This window comes from Salvelinus fontinalis, chromosome 22 (assembly GCF_029448725.1).
Source record: "Salvelinus fontinalis isolate EN_2023a chromosome 22, ASM2944872v1, whole genome shotgun sequence".
In the NCBI taxonomy this organism is placed as follows: domain Eukaryota; kingdom Metazoa; phylum Chordata; class Actinopteri; order Salmoniformes; family Salmonidae; genus Salvelinus; species Salvelinus fontinalis.
This window is the reverse complement of record NC_074686.1, coordinates 3,111,233-3,128,006: the sequence shown is the minus strand read 5'-3', so window position 1 is coordinate 3,128,006 and position 16,774 is coordinate 3,111,233. Positions and strand designations below refer to the sequence as shown.

The 16,774-nt window shown below is 44.4% G+C and overlaps 2 protein-coding genes across 3 annotated transcripts in view; one reads left to right on the top strand and one right to left on the bottom strand.

The window, feature by feature from the left end:
- LOC129819552 (oxysterol-binding protein-related protein 10-like) overlaps positions 1-8,055 on the top strand; it is a 121,269-nt gene extending 113,214 nt beyond the window's left edge. Inside the window, exons 10-13 of the mRNA XM_055875903.1 lie at positions 4,183-4,369; positions 5,109-5,291; positions 5,470-5,623; positions 6,176-8,055. Coding sequence (XP_055731878.1) covers positions 4,183-4,369; positions 5,109-5,291; positions 5,470-5,623; positions 6,176-6,220 — 569 coding nt within the window. The 3' untranslated portion in view covers positions 6,221-8,055. The remainder of the gene's footprint in view (positions 1-4,182; positions 4,370-5,108; positions 5,292-5,469; positions 5,624-6,175) is intronic.
- The window catches only part of LOC129819551 (dolichyl-diphosphooligosaccharide--protein glycosyltransferase subunit STT3B), a 90,973-nt gene continuing 82,082 nt past the window's right edge, over positions 7,884-16,774 (bottom strand). Inside the window, exons 11-17 of one of the 2 annotated variants that reach the window (XM_055875902.1) lie at positions 14,767-14,954; positions 11,610-11,781; positions 11,125-11,298; positions 10,625-10,738; positions 9,851-10,057; positions 9,720-9,745; positions 7,884-9,612 (exon numbers count right to left, since the gene is read on the bottom strand). In XM_055875902.1, coding sequence (XP_055731877.1) covers positions 9,567-9,612; positions 9,720-9,745; positions 9,851-10,057; positions 10,625-10,738; positions 11,125-11,298; positions 11,610-11,781; positions 14,767-14,954 — 927 coding nt within the window. In that variant the 3' untranslated portion in view covers positions 7,884-9,566. The remainder of the gene's footprint in view (positions 9,613-9,719; positions 9,746-9,850; positions 10,058-10,624; positions 10,739-11,124; positions 11,299-11,609; positions 11,782-14,766; positions 14,955-16,774) is intronic. The other variant, XM_055875901.1, reaches the window with a different exon arrangement.

The window sequence follows — 16,774 nt, the reverse complement described above, 5'->3', positions numbered from 1 at the left end:
CCGTCCCATTCCGGAAGAGTTAGACTGCTCATAAGATAGTTAACAGTAGAGCGCGATGGCATTGAATGGATGCTGAATCCATTGTCTATGCTTCCCTATGGTTCACTATAGGGTTTAAAGTGATAACCCCCATAGGTTTTGTTTGGTAGTGGAAGATTATTGATTTCATGAGTAAGACATGAAAGCAATAGGTCAACCCACAGAGGAGCAGTAGCTGGTGGGATTATTAATTTGTCCTATATGGCCTTATGACCAAACAGACTGGACGGTGATGTAGGTGAAGAGATGTTGTAGATCAGAGTTCACTTTAACGTCCTCCCTTACGGGGAATCACCATGTCCATGAGTCCCAAATCATATTTATTTATATAGCCCTTCTTACATCAGCTGTTATCTCAAAGTGCTGTACAGAAACCCAGCCTAAAACCCTAAACAGCAAGCAATGCAGGTGTAGAAGCATGGTGGCTAGGAAAAACTCCCTAGAAAGGCCAAAACCTAGGAATGAACCCTAGAGAGGAACCAGGCTATGAGGGGTGGCCAGTCCTCTTCTGGCTGTGCCGGGTGGAAATTATAACAGAACATGGCCGAGATGTTCAAATGTTCAAAAATGACCAGCATGGTCAAATAATAATAATCACAGTAGTTGTCGAGGGTGCAACAAGTCAGCACCTCAGGAGTAAAATGTCAGTTGGCTTTTCATAGCCGATCATTGAGAATATCTCTACCGCTCCTGCTGTCTCTAGAGAGTTGAAAACAGCAGGTCTGGGACAGGTAGCACGTCCGGTGAACAGGTCAGGGTTCCATAGCCGCAGGCAGAACAGTTGAAACTGTAGCAGCAGCACGGCCAGGTGGACTGGGGACAGCAAGGATTCATCATGCCAGGTAAGTCCTGAGGCATGGTCCTAGGGCTCAGGTTCTCTGAGAGAAAGAGAATTAGAGAGAGCATACTTAAATTCACATAGGACACCGGATAAGACAGGAGAAGTACTCCAGATATAACAGACAGACCCTAGCCCCCCAACACGTAAACTACTGCAGCATAAATACTGGAGGCTGAGACAGGAGGGGCCAGGAGACACTGTGGCCCCATCCGATGAGACCCCCGGACAGGGCCAAACAGGCAGAATATAATCCCACCCACTTTGCCAAAGCACAGCCCCCACACCCCTAGAGGGATATCTTCAACCACCAACTTACCATCCTGAGACAAGGCCGAGTATACCTCAAAAAGATCTCCGCCACGGCACAACCCAAGGGGGGTTGAGCACTATAGGAGAAAGCCCTGGCTCCAGCTGTTTGATTAGAAATTCTAGGGACAATTAGGAGGCCTGCATCTTGTGACCGTAGCGTACGTGTAGGTATGTACGGCAGGACCAAATTGTAAAGATAGGTAGGAGCAAGCCCATGTAATGCTTTGTAGGTTAGCAGTAAATCCTTGAAATCAGCCCTTGCCTTAACAGGAAGCCAGTGTAGGGAGGCTAGCACTGGAGTAATATGATCACATTTTTGGTTCTAGTCAGGATTCTAGCAGCCGTGTTTAGCACTAACTGAAGTTTGTTTAGTGCTTTATCCGGGTAGCTGGAAAGTAGAGCATTGCAGTAGTCTAACCTAGAAGTGACAAAAGCATGGATACATTTTTCTGCCACATTTTTGGACAGAAAGTTTCTGATTTTTGCAATGTTACGTAAATGGAAAAAAGCTGTCCTTGAAACAGTCTTGATATGTTCGTCAAAAGAGAGATCAGGGTCCAGAGTAACGCCGAGGTCCTTCATAGTTTTATTTGAGACGACTGTACAACCATCAAGATTAATTGTCAGATTCAACAGAAGATCTCTTTGTTTCTTGGGACCTAGAACAAGTATCTCTGTTTTTGTCAGAGTTTAAAAGTAGAAAGTTTGCAGCCATCCACTTCCTTATGTCTGAAACACAGGCTTCTAGCGAGGGCAATTTTGGGCCTTCACCATGTTACATTGAAATGTACAGCTGTGTGTCATCCGCACAGCAGTGAAAGTTAACATTGTGTTTTCGAATGACATCCCCAAGAGGTAAAATATATAATGAAAACAATAGTGGTCCTAAAACAGAACCTTGAGGAACACCGAAATTTACAGTTGATTTGTCAGAGGACAAACCATTCACAGAGACTAACATATCTTTCCGACTGATAAGATCTAAACCAGGCCAGAACTTGTCCGTGTAGACCAATTTGGGTTTCCAATCTCTCCAAAAGAATGTAGTGATCGATGGTATCAAAAGCAGCACTAAGGTCTAGGAGCACGAGGACAGATACAGAGCCTCGGTCTGACGCCATTAAAAGGTCATTTACCACCTTCATAAGTGCAGTCTGTGCTATGATGGCGTCTAAAACCAGACTGAAGCATTTCGTATACATTGTTTGTCTTCAGGAAGGCAGTGAGTTGCTGCGTAACAGCTTTTTCAAAAAAATTGGAGAGGAATGGGAGATTCGATATAGGCCGATACGTTAAAAAGCTTTTTCAAGAGAAGCTTTATTACTGCCACTTTTAGTGAGTTTGGTACACATCCGGTGGATAGAGAGCCGTTTATTATGTTCAACATAGGAGGGCCAAGCACAGGAAGCAGCTCTTTCATTAGTGTAGTTGGAATAGGGTCCAGTATGCAGCTTGAAGGTTTAGAGGCCATGATTATTTTCATCATTGTGTCAAGAGATATAGTACTAAAACACTTGAGTGTCTCTCTTGATCCTAGGTCCTGGCAGAGTTGTGCAGACTCAGGACAACTGAGCTTTGGAGGAATACGCAGATTTAAAGAGGAGTCTGTAATTTGCTTTCTAATGATCATGATCTTTTCCTCAAAGTTCATGAATTTATTACTGCTGAAGTGAAAGCCATCCTCTCTTGGGGAATGCTGCTTTTTAGTTAGCTTTGCGACCGTATCAAAAATAAATTTCGGATTGTTCTTATTTTCCTCAATTAAGTTGGAAAAATAGGATGATCGAGCAGCAGTGAGGGCTCTTCGATACTGCACGGTACTGTCTTTCCAAGCTAGTCGGAAGACTTCCAGTTTGTTGTGGCGGTATTTCCGTTCCAATTTTCTGGAAGCTTGCTTCAGAGCTCGAGTATTTTCTGTATACCAGGGAGCTAGTTTCTTATGACAAATGTTTTTAGGGGTGCAACTGTATCTAGGGTATTGCGCAAGATTACATTGAGTTCCTCAGTTAGGTGGTAAACTGATTTTTGTCCTCTGACGTCCTTGGGTAGGCAGAGGGAGTCTGGAAGGGCATCAAGGAATCTTTGGGTTGTCTGAGAATTTATAGCACGACTTTTGATGCTCCTTGGTTGGGGTCTGAGCAGAGATGTGTCTGTGAACATCACAAAGGGAGAGAAATCAATGCATGGGGCGACGCGGGGTCGTGCACAGTGGGTGTCCGCCGTTCTGCCAGAGTAACTGGGAAAACCTTGGTTGTTGATGCCCACCATATGTTGTTAATGAGGCACTTTTTTTCTGTTCAACTCAAACACTAATGAAGAGTGAACATTTCACAGGCATTCTTCTACCCAGCGAAAATATTCATCCTAGAGGAGTATATTTATGGTATGGAGATACTGTATCTTGCAAAGGATTTTTTCCCCACGTACGGTATTTCCCTTCTAGTCTCTGCAAAATCTTCTGCATTATTCTACGGAATGTACAGTTTTATTAGACATTGGTGTAAATTAGTGACTGGCGCTTGGCTACACTAGTATAGCCAGGTCCCAGATCTGTTTGTGCTATCATGTCAACTTCTTGTCAGTTGTCACTCATTGTCTTAACCAAACATGAACAATGGTTGGAAGAGGTGGCAACAGTAGAAACAGCCTGGAACCAGACTTGAACCAGTGAGATGCTCACCTTTATCTGGTCTGACTCTTTGAGTCACTTTACCCCTACCTACATGTACAAATTACCTTGACTAACCTGTACCCCCACACATTGACTCGGCACCAGTACCCCCTGTATACAGCTTCGTTATGTAATTTTGTTACTTTTTATTTCATTTTTTACTTTAGTTTATTTAGTAAATATTTTCTTAACTCTATTTCTTGAGCTGCATTGTTTGTTAGGGGCTTGTAAGTAAGCATTTCACGGTAAGGTCTACTACACCTGTTGTATTCGGCAGCATGTGACAAAAATGCGATTTGATATTTTCCCCTCTGCTGCCCAGGGACCTTGTGCCTCCTGGAGCATGACGAGGAGTATGTGTTCACACTGCCCTGTGCCTACGCCCGCTCCATCCTCACCGTGCCATGGGTGGAGCTGGGTGGCAAAGTCACCATCAGCTGTGCCAAGAGTGGCTACTCAGCCACTGTCACGTTCCACACCAAGCCTTTCTATGGAGGGAAGGTACACAGGTGGGTCTCTGAATATGTGTGTGAGAGCGAGGGAGAGATATTGCTTTGGAAATGTGTCCCATGCCAATAAAGCCCATTGAATTGAGAGAGGATTTGAATGCTCTGTATTGAAATTATTTGAATGTCGTAATTTCGAATGTTATTTGTGCCCAATATAATTGAATGGTGAATAATAGATTGTCATTTTGCTGTACTTTTATTGTAATTAACAATAGAATGTTTTTAAATACTTCTACTCTATTAATGGGGATACTACCATGATTATGGATAATCATGAATGAATCGTGAATAAATGATGAGTGAGAAAGTTAGAGGCATAAATATCAAACATATTCTATTCTTATTTACACTAAGTGGCTCAAATGTACCATTAATTTCTATTGGGCATAAAATAATCTGAAACACAACCAAAACAAACTGCAAATGCATCCAACAAGTGTGTAGAGTCACAAACTTGATGTAGTCATTGTGTGCTACGAATATGAGACATACTGTATAAGTAACATTTTTTGGGGGACAACTTTTTGTACAATGTACAAAAAGTGCTGTAATCTTTAAACGGTTCACCCGATTACGTATGAAAATACCCTAAAATTAAAGCTGACAGTCTGCACTTTAACCTCAGTCTCAATATTCGATATTGCTATGGCTGTACAATGTATCATAAGAGTAATGTTGAGCAATGATGGGTGGCCACTAAGTACATCTTTTGAACATGCCTGCTGTGTGTTCCTCTCAGGGTGACTGCAGAGGTCAAACACAACCCGACCAACACCATTGTGTGCAAGGCCCAGGGGGAGTGGAACGGAACCCTGGAGTTCACCTATAGCAGCGGGGAGACCAAAGTGATTGACACAACCAAACTGCCAATCATCAAGAAGAAGCTCCGGCCTGTGGAGAAGCAGGGACGGAACGAGTCCAGGTAAGATGCTCCTAGGTGCTGTGTTTTTGGGCCCTTAATGGACCAGGGTGGTGTTTATCACGCACCAAACAGGACTGAAACAAGGCGGGACTCCCTGGACTTGGCGTATACAGAACAGTAGCTATCTTGTCAGCTGCGTGGCGGGTTTGTTATATACATGTTCTTTGTGTTTGTGTAGGCGGTTATGGCAGCATGTCACCAAGTCACTGAAGGAGGGGAACATTGATGAGGCCACGGAACAAAAGCGGCGTCTGGAGGAGCGCCAGCGAGGGGAGGAGAGGCAGAGGGCTGCAGTCAACTCGCCCTGGACACCCAAATATTTCAGTAAAAAGGTACGGCTACAGGAGGGAGTTGAGCCAGGGTTCAATAGGTTCAATGGGGCGGCAGGGTAGCCTAGTGGTTAGAGCGTTGGACTAGTAACCCGAAAGGTTGCAAGTTCGAATCCCACAATCTGTTGTTCTGCCTTTGAACAGGCAGTTAACCCACTGTTCCTAGGCCGTCATTGAAAATAAGAATGTGTTCTTAACTGACTTGCCTAGTTAAATAAAGGTTAAATATAAAACGAGGGCCGGGGCTATTATGTTCAACCGTATCCCAAAACTGAGTTGATCCTAGTTTTCTCTTTGGACCCATGAGGTGCTGGAGCTCAGCTCCACCTGGCTCTCCCTTTGACTTAACCTAACGTAGCCGGCGTTTTAAAGAGCGGGGTTTTCAGAGGAAGCTAGGTTGAATTAGCGGTGTCCCTGAAAACCAGATACATCCGGTTGTTGGTACCTCCACTAAGGGTGCTTTGTCCCAAGGTGCAGGAGACCGGCTCCAGGTGAATCCGGCTCAATTGAACCACTGATGCTCATCTGGTTTTGTGTCTTTGTTCTTGCCTTTAGGGAGAAGATTGGATCTACCACAACCCCCTGTGGAAATCTCACTGACACAAGAGCCAGACTGCTCTAATGGACACTAAGAGAGCCTCTATCCCCCTAAACGAGGGGCCAGGCCAGGATAAGGATGGAACTGCCACTCGCTCTCCATTGGGACCAGAGATACTGACTCTTAATGACATGGACCACGGTCCCACTCATGGGAATCAAGTGGTTTCCACTTGAACTACGAGGGTGGGAGAGACCAATGTAGCTTTTTATAGTGTTAGAGAATTTGAATTTCTTACTTTGCCAGGGCCTTTTGCAAATGCACGGTATGACGTGAGTTGCCACTGGTATTTCTTTCCGGTTGTGCTGACACATACATGATCCTTTTCGGTTCAAACGCCTTTATTTGTCACGTAGCATCAGAATGCAACGGTAGGAAGATGGCAAATATGCTTGGGTTACATTAGTTCCCAACAAATGCTGTTGACTAGGAGCAGTCTCATCACTTTGTTGCTATTCTATCCATCCTGACCATTCCTGACTATTTACCTCTGTTCTTCCATGCAATACAGATTTCCCATCACCCTTTTACTTTACAGTCAACACTCCATTGGATCCCATCTTCCCGAGAAGTGTTTCCTCCTTCCAGGGACGTGTCCTTAGGTTGGCATTGATATAAGATAATTAAGCTGGAGCTGTACCCAGCTCACGACTCATGCTAATATCTCAGTGGGCTGCCTCTGCGTCTAATATGGATAGGTCACAACCCCATTGTCACAGTGGCACCGTCTCTCTACCTCATAACCTGAATGACATGTGTTGTGGTGGTGGTAAAGGGGATGTTTTTGGTTATACATAGCCATTATATATTTACGTTTTCCCAAATACTATATCGGATTGCCTTTATTTAGCCAAACATCTAATGGAAAATCATTTTTGTTCTTAGAAAAGTGATCACTGCTATCTATATTCTCTGGTTAAGTAATTTCAACCATCCACGATTATAGACTGAGGGGCTTGCTGCATTACAGTACCTATACTAACGGCAGGATCATCTTGCAGTGAAGAAAATTAGCTGTCCAGTTTCTTGCAGCACTCAAGTGTGACCTTGACATCTGGCAATAATGCATGAATTTGATTACCGAGTCTCCAGCACTCGGTAATCAAGACAAGTGCAGATACACATTGTGGGTTATTTGGAAAGATCGGTCCACAAAGATGGCATTTTATTCCCCATATGTGTCAAACTAAGATATTCTGAATGTATTTGGGTTTTGTAGAACACTGTGATGTACCCAAGAGCTTGAACCAAACTCCTCATTCACTTGGATAAGTGGAACATCCCATTTGTTATAACATAGGTTGAAGGTATAATTGTTTTGTTCTAATAAATGTGCCCTGGCAATCACTGTGCCTGTCTGTCGTTGGAGAACAGCAGTAATTTGAATATGCTAGTGCTGCCATCTTGTGGTACATTTTGTAATTCTCCAAAGCCTCAGTTTATACCAGTGTCTTAACTTTTATAGGATAAAGATATTTTCATATAAAAAGGTATCATGGAATCTATGCGTTTTGGATTTTTAGAATGTAATTGCTTTGCACCTAAAAAGCAGCCTTGTATTCCCCAGTCTCACATGTACGTTCCTGGAATTGACCGAAGCAACTTAGTAAAAGCACCCTGCCTGCAAAGACACACCTTACACTGATAAATTGATACACACATCACTTCTTACAAACTTGAACCTTTTATTTTGTCTACATTTAAAACATGACTGAACAACAATGTAAAAAATCGAACTTGGAAGTTGAGGGGGACCAGGGGTAGTCAAATGAAATCAATGTGGTGAAGCAGAGGAAGAGGCGTTGCACTGCTGAAAGTTGGAGAACGTCCACCATCCCCAACAAAATACAACAGAGGGTAAACAACCTGTACACTTTTCTATATCACATTAAGGCTTAGTCCCCAAGCCCTTTGTCTCCACAAAGATTGACAAAAAGAAACGGAGCATTTAACGTTATGAAAATAAATACGAGTTTCTCAAGTTTGTGTTTGAGCAAGGTCGATATTGTGTGAAGGGCCATGAAGTGAACGCAGAGAAGATCAAGGGACAGAACAAAGAAAGGAAAAGCAAGTGAAGAAGTAAACTGTCAAGGATTAAAAAATAAGTTTATGATATGTAGACTCACCCCCCCCCTGCGCATGCACACACATGTATAATTCACAACAGGCCCAGTACAATGCCAGGGGGTGCACCACTGTGTTAAGACAGCGCCATCACCCCTCTGTCCACTCACTGGCAGCCATCTTGAGATGCAACACTAGTTTTCCTGCATTACCATACTCTGCTCTTACCTACGCATCTACTCAGCGGCATTAACATGTGTGTACGTGGACCGGCAAAAATGACTGAGTAGACAGATGGACAGGTGGTGATGAAGAAACCAGACTAGACAGACCGGACTAGAACGTGCCCCCCTGCAGGTTGAAGGCCTAATTAATAATCACTACATTTTTACAAAGAATTGCTTATTATATATTTTTTTAAACCTATCAGCAGAATATACAATCTAAGCAATTTCAGGGGGGGGGGGGGAATTAAATTCACATTCTTTTCAAACAAAATCTCAAGGAACTCCTAATGACAATTATGCATTCACCGTTCCATCTGCTGCCATTAAAAACATCAAAGTAAAGAGGAATCTGCGGACTTAAACCACCACAATAATCCAATATATTAGAACCCTTTGACACTTTCTTTACATAACATATTTACACATTAGGCCTTTTATTTCCGAAATAATTGTCTCCGTAACGACAAATTAGAGCCAAACAAAAATGACAAAAAAAAATAATTACAGATCAGCTGTGCCTAGACAATGGAATTGTTCCTTACCGCATACCATTCGTTGTCTTGTACACGCGTCAGGAACATGTCCTCAATTCCAAATGGTTCCTCACTCAACGGCAACACATTGACATGTGCCAAGGAGCAAGATCAAGGGCTCTTTGGTGCAATTGCTCCCAGCCCCCTCGGTTTCCTTTCTCTTTATTTTGTGTCCCCCCTCTAGAAATAACAGTTAAAATGTACCACAAAATGTACGCTCACCCCGGTTTCAGCAGCTCTGTGCCTTGCCACACATTCAAGTACAAAAAAAGAAAGAAAGAGCAAGACAAAAAGTCCTCTGGCTAAAACGGACAAAAGTTCTGGGGCTAGCCAGATATGACACTCCACCCTCCCCAACACCGGATGCTGCGCTCAGAGGACTAGCCCTCGAGGCTAAGGGCTAACATTCCAGACAATGGCCGTTGTTCTTCTTCATTGGTAGAGTTCTTTGCTAGTTGCATTTTTTTGTATGTTTTTTTATGTTGTCAGTCTTCATTATTTCTTGTTTAGTTTCTTGCCTTTCTTCAGGACCAGCTTATTCCTGACGTGTCCTCGCTTCCTCTTAGAAGTCTGTAAAGAAACAAGCGTGATTTTTTCAAACCAATTTCCTCCTATACAAAATCTGAATTTGAGCGCACACACATTCACTGTAGGAAATAAAAAGTGAGTTGGCTCACATTTTATGAACATTTCCTTTTGGTGGCTAAAATTTGAGAAGAAATAATCATATGTGAACTCACTACACCAGTATCATGTAACGTCTTACATTCACTAGCACAACGAATTCTGAGACATGGAAGCCGTGTACCTTTTTGGAGGTGTACTTCTGCCTGGGCACGACGCTGCGGAGCTTGTGCTCCAGCGGCTCCCTGTTCTCCAGCTTCTTCACCTTGTAGATGCGCACCAGCCAGTGCTCCGACGTGAACGCCTCCTCAAGGTGCTTGAACGTGATGTCCTTGTTGCCGATCTCGGCGTTGCGGGTGCGGTCGAACCCAGGCGGTGTCCGGAAGTCCAGCTGAGAGATAAGGACGGCAGTAGATGGGGTTGAGGGTGTTGGCGGCTAGTGACTGAGCTGAGCTAAAGTGAGTATGGTGGTTGACAGTACCTTCACACAAGTGTTGCGTTTTTTTTCATCTTAATTCAGTTTTAGGCTCTTCCCCTGCTCTTTTAAATCTGTACATCACTTCATCTATCCCTCCCTCTACACTTTACCCGTCTCTCCCACCACCTGATCGCTTTTGTCCTTGCCTCTTCCACAAAACCAATCTCTGTTCCCTTGCCTTTATCGTTCTCTTAACGTGTCTCTACATCTCCTTTACGGGTTGAGACAGCTCTGCTCGGCTGCATGTCTGTGGACCCTACTGAAGCAGCCCACTGATCCTTCCTCTTCACTGAGCTGCTGGCCAGGCAACACGCGGCTCGCTATAAGTACCTGGCACCTCTTCGCTCTCACATCTCGCCTGTGCATTTCTGAGCGCTTCCCCTCCCACCTTCATCCTTCCCCCCCACAAGCCGCTCTGTTGCCCGTCGCTCAGTGCTTACTCTGGCCTGCTGTTGCTTCAAGTACTTCACCACCGCTCACCTGCATCTCGCCGAAGCGGTAGTAGGACATCTTGTACATGAGGCAGTTGAGCAGGACGGGCGAGCCGGCCTTGTCCACGCGGAACTCTCCCTGAGGGGTGAAGTAGTCACTCTCCTGAAGGGCATGAGGGGAAGAAAGAGAAGATGAAGACATTTGGTCCAAACCATCAAGGACGCAGACACTGAAATAACTCCCCCATCTACGATATGATGTCGTCTTACAGCCACCAATTGTTCAGTTCATGTCTTTGATACTCAAATTAACATGCACATTTTCTTTTTACAACTCTGCATGGGATACTTTGTCCTACGGCCAAGTGTCAGTGGAGAAAACAAACATAGCTAGGAACAGCAATGTCCTTGGGTTTGCCCAGACTGACAGATTACTGGATGGCTCAAACCTAAGTGTTGACCCAGGTTCTGACTGAACGAAGGTCCTTCTGAATTGTGAGGGCGTGGGTGAACCCAACCAGGCGCAGTCTCAAGGAACCGGCGACTCACCCGAATGTCCTTGGGATGCTCTCCCTCCGCAATCCTGACCATCCACAGGAACTTGTTGATGTCGTCGCCCGAGTAACCAATCACGCCCCCGAAGATGATCAGCACGTAGTCCACGTCCAGACTCCTCATGATCTCGTACGCTGCGCTCTCATTGGACGACATGGCTTTGCCCACCTACAAGAAGACGAGGGAGTTTGAGCAGAGGAAAGAAGAGGCAGATCGAGATGAGACGTGGTGGGAAAGTGAGAGGGAGGTATAAGACTCCAAAAATAGGCAATACTCGCGTCTCAATGTTGTGCTGGCCCTGCGAAAATCTATCAAGTCATAAGAGCAAAAAGAATCCCACACTTTATTGCAGCTCCTACAAGTGAATGTATTGAATTCATTGATGCAAGTTAAAGTCAAGAAACGTGTCTACTTTACTTTGGCGCATGAGGTCTGGAGTTGAAATCCCCAATTCCCCCTTTTGATGTTGTGTGACTCACCAGTGCTATATGACTGTTATTCCATGTGTTGTTGTCCACTAGGGTGGTTCGATTAGCCATGCCTGCTATCTGGTAGCCGTAGTCCCACCAAGACATAACCCTCACGTGCTCGTCTGTGTTCTGCCTCAGCCAATAGTAGGCCTCCCTGAAGTCATCCAGGATGTTCCTCGTCCTATGGGGAGTGACAGAGTTGAGGAGTTACGGGAATGACAGCCAGGCAACCACATGTTCGGCAACTTATTATTATGGGATCCTATGAGACGGGGATGTCGAGTCACGGCAATGACGAACCAATATTGTAACCACATAAATATATGTACGAGGAGTTAGAGTCAAATAGTTTGACTTTCTAGTTTACCATAGTTCTAAATCTGGACCTGGAAAATAAGCAGCACACGTCATCCACGCATTGAAAGAATAGTACATGGAGAGCGTAGTACATTACACATGGTAAACTATTGAATACGACTGTTAAGAGCCATGGGACAAGCGATACAATAATCAGGTTAACACTGAGCGCATCAACATCACAACTTTCTGATGAAATATGAACATGCCCTTTTATGATTGTATGCGAGTGTGTGTAAATGTATGTGCGCGTGTGAACACACACTATATGTATGTGGACACCCCTTCCAATTAGTGGATTCGGCTATTTCAGCCACACCCGTTGCTGATAGACGTACAAAACCGAGCACACAGCCATGCAATCGCTATAGATGAACATTTGCAGGAGAACAGCCTAACTGATGAGCTCAGTGTCTTTCAACGTGGCACCGTCATAGGATGCCACCTTTCCAACAAGTCAGTTCGTCAAATTTCTGCCCTGCTAGAGCTGCCCCGGTGCGGTTATTGTGAAGTGGAAACATCTAGGGGCAACAGCGGCTCAGCCGCAAAGTGGTAGGCCACACAAGCTCACAGAACGGGACCACCAGGTGCTGAAGCGCGTAGCGAATGGAAATACTCTGTCCTCGGATGAAACACTGAGTTCCAAACTGCCTCTGGAAGCAACGTCAGCACAAGATCTGTTCGTCGGGAGCTTCACGAAATGGGTTTCCGTGGCCGAGCAGCCGCACACAAGCCTAAGATCAATTGGAACGCTGACTGCGAGTCTAATCGCCCAACATCAGTGCCCGACCTGACTAATGCTCATGGCTGAATGGAAGTCCGCACAGCAATATCGAGTGGAAACCCTTCCCAGAAGAGTAAAGGCTGTTATAGCAGCAAAAGGGGGACAAATTCCATGATTTTGGAATAAGATGTTCGACTAGCAAGTGTCCACATACTTTTGATCATGTAGTGTATGTGGAGCTACGCTTGTATGCATGGAGTATAGATAGAGATATATATAGATATAGATAGATATACACTGCTCAAAAAAATAAAGGGAACACTTAAACAACACAATGTAACTCCAAGTCAATCACACTTCTGTGAAATCAAACTGTCCACTTAGGAAGCAACACTGATTGACAATAAATTTCACATGCAGTTGTGCAAATGGAATAGACAAAAGGTGGAAATTATAGGCAATTAGCAAGACACCCCCCAAAACAGGAGTGATTCTGCAGGTGGTGACCACAGACCACTTCTCAGTTCCTATGCTTCCTGGCTGATGTTTTGGTCACTTTTGAATGCTGGCGGTGCTTTCACTCTAGTGGTAGCATGAGACGGAGTCTACAACCCACACAAGTGGCTCAGGTAGTGCAGTTCATCCAGGATGGCACATCAATGCAAACTGTGGCAAAAAGGTTTGCTGTGTCTGTCAGCGTAGTGTCCAGGGCATGCAGGCGCTACCAGGAGACAGGCCAGTACATCAGGAGACGTGGAGGAGGCCGTAGGAGGGCAACAACCCAGCAGCAGGACCGCTACCTCCGCCTTTGTGCAAGGAGGAGCACTGCCAGAGCCCTGCAAAATGACCTCCAGCAGGCCACAAATGTGCATGTGTCTGCTCAAACGGTCAGAAACAGACTCCATGAGGGTGGTATGAGGGCCCGACGTCCACAGGTGGGGGTTGTGCTTACAGCCCAACACCGTGCAGGAAGTTTGGCAAATTTGCCACTGGCGCCCTGTGCTCTTCACAGATGAAAGCAGGTTCACACTGAGCACATGTGACAGACGTGACAGTCTGGAGATGCCGTGGAGAACGTTCTGCTGCCTGCAACATCCTCCAGCATGACCGGTTTGGCGGTGGGTCAGTCATGGTGTGGGGTGGCATTTCTTTGGGGGGCCGCACAGCCCTACATGGGCTCGCCAGAGGTAGCCTGACTGCCATTAGGTACCGAGATGAGATCCTCAGACTCCTTGTGATACCATATGCTGGTGCGGTTGACCCTGGGTTCCTCCTAATGCAAGACAATGCTAGACCTCATGTGGCTGGAGTGTGTCAGCAGTTCCTGCAAGAGGAAGGCATTGATGCTATGGACTGGCCCGCCCGTTCCCCAGACCTGAGTCCAATTGAGCACATCTGGGACATGTCTCGCTCCATCCACCAACGCCACGTTGCACCACAGACTGTCCAGGAGTTGGCGGATGCTTTAGTCCAGGTCTGGGAGGAGATCCCTCAGGAGACCATCCACCACCTCATCAGGAGCATGCCCAGGCGTTGTAGGGAGGTCATACAGGCACGTGGAGGCCACACACACTACTGAGCCTCATTTTGACTTGTTTTAAGGACATTACATCAAAGTTGGATCAGCCTGTAGTGTGGTTTTCCACTTTAATTTTGAGTGTGACTCCAAATCCAGTCCTCCATGGGTTGATAAATTTGATTTCCATTGATAATTTTTGTGTGATTTTGTTGTCAGCACATTCAACTATGTAAAGAAAAAAGTATTTAATAAGAATATTTCATTCATTCAGATCTAGGATGTGTTATTTTAGTGTTCCCTTTATTTTTTTGAGCAGTATATATGTGCGCGTGTGTTCGTGCGCGTGTGTTCGTGCGCGTGCGTGTGTACATTCTACAAGTAGACATTTATCTGTATGGTAGATTGTCCGGTGTAGCTCAAATCGGTAGAGCACGGTGCTCGCGACGCCAAAGGTCATGGGTTCAATTCCCGCTGGGGCCATCCATATGTAAAAATGTATGCACGCGCGACCGACTATAAGATGCGTTGGATAACAGCGTCTGGCATATATTATTATTTGTCCTTACCCATCGTTGTTGTAGGAGGCCAGCACCACACTAGGACTGGAGTAGGCGTTGCTGGTGACCCATGTGCAGTGGACTGCGAACATCATGAGCAGCATCAGCATCAGCATGGTCACTATACTCTTGATGTTGGGGCCCAGGCCCTCCTCTGCTTTCTCCTGCTCAGACACATGCTTGCGCACCTTTCCTGCCTGCAGAGGGAGACCAACGCACATCAAACTGGCCCACTAAACAGACAGTATCAGTGAGTTGCAATACATACAGAGTACAATTGGACATTATTTTGTAACTCCTTATGTCTATGGGTTGAACACAGCCAACATAAAGTGTCTTAATAGGGCGTTGGGCCACCACGAGCCAGAACTCATTCGAATGCTCCTTGGCATAGATTCTACAAGTGTCTGGAACTCTATTGGAGGGATGCGACACCCTTCCTACATTAAAAATTCCATTATTTTGTGTTTTATTGGTGGTGGAAAACTGGTCTCAGGCGCCGCTCCAGAAACTCGTATAAGTGTTCAATTGGGTTGAGATGTGGTGACAGAAGGCCGTGGCATATGGTGGTGACATCGTTTTCATGCTCATCAAACCATTCAGTCACCACTCGTGGCCTGTGGATGGGGGCATTGTCATCCTATGGGGGCTCAGCCATGGTAGCCAAAATAAATGCCTGCCAAGCATTTTTATACATAACCTAAGCATGATGGGATGTTAAGTAACTCAGGAACCCAGTCTGTGTGGTAGCAACTGCTTTTAATGTACTTTGCATCCCTCTATATTTTGGCAGTTACCTGTAGGTGTTACCTGGAACTACCGGATAAGGGTTCACATTGTGAGAGCAGAGTACACTAAAGAGGTGTAAAAGGGGAATGCAAAATCCCACTAAAGGTAGGCCTATGAGGTGAGGGCAGTCGGAGAATCTCAATTGGTTTTGGAATTTAAATAGAAAAATTCTGTTTTGAATCCAGTGTATCAGCTCATAAACCATGTGCCATCGAATCGGTACATCGAAAATCTCTTTCCAACTATATGGCACAGATGTCCATTTTTTGGTCCTTAAATTAAACTGGTATAGTTCATTTTTCAGAATTTTCTTTAACCAAATTTGGACTTTAATGGAGGTCCGACAGAAGTCCTTACTTTTCCCACCTTCCACTTGCCTCTTCCATTTTTGCAGCAATGCTGCAATTAGTTGGTTAAGCAGACATTTCCATATAATTTTGTTAGCTGCATGTGTGACATAACACCACAAGTTCTTTTTATGATATGATTAAACTTTTTTTAATAAAAAAAAAAAAATCAATTATATATTTTAGTTAAGCCATAACATGTCTTGTATTATTTGTTCTGTTATTTTCTGCTGGATTAAACTGAGATTGTAACCAACTTTCTAGGGCTTGTTTTTAAAAATAGAGATATTGGAGATTTTCATTTTCAAATAACCAAAAGTGAGGTTGTAATCTGAATAAAGAGAAAAAGGCCATTCTGAACAATGGGTGAGACATTCTTAGTAATCTGCTAGAGAACCAGTTTGGATGTACAGTAAGTATAACTTTTGTTATGATTGAAGCCTTTAGTGAGAAGTCCAATGTTTTTATATTTAATAGCTTCTGCCCGCCGAATTCATATTCATTATATAAATATGCCCGTTAAAATTGTCTAGTAAATCGGTTCCAAATAAAATGTAATATTTTTGCTCATACATTTACAAAAACAAGTCGCTAGGTGTAGGAAAGGCCATAAGCAAATAGGTAAAATTGGTAATGACTAAAGAGTTAGTCAGGTTGATTTTGACAGAAAGACAGGTATTTTCCTTTCCATGGTAGCAAGAGCTATTTTTGCTAAATTTCTATAAAAACGTATTAGAGTGAGACCATTTCTTTCTTTCGGCATATGAATACAGAGTATATCCACATCAATGTCAGGCCATTTTATTGGTAAACTACACAGTAATGTAAAAGTTGTAGTACACATAATTTGGCTGTAATCCAGAGAGGTTAGAAAAAGTATC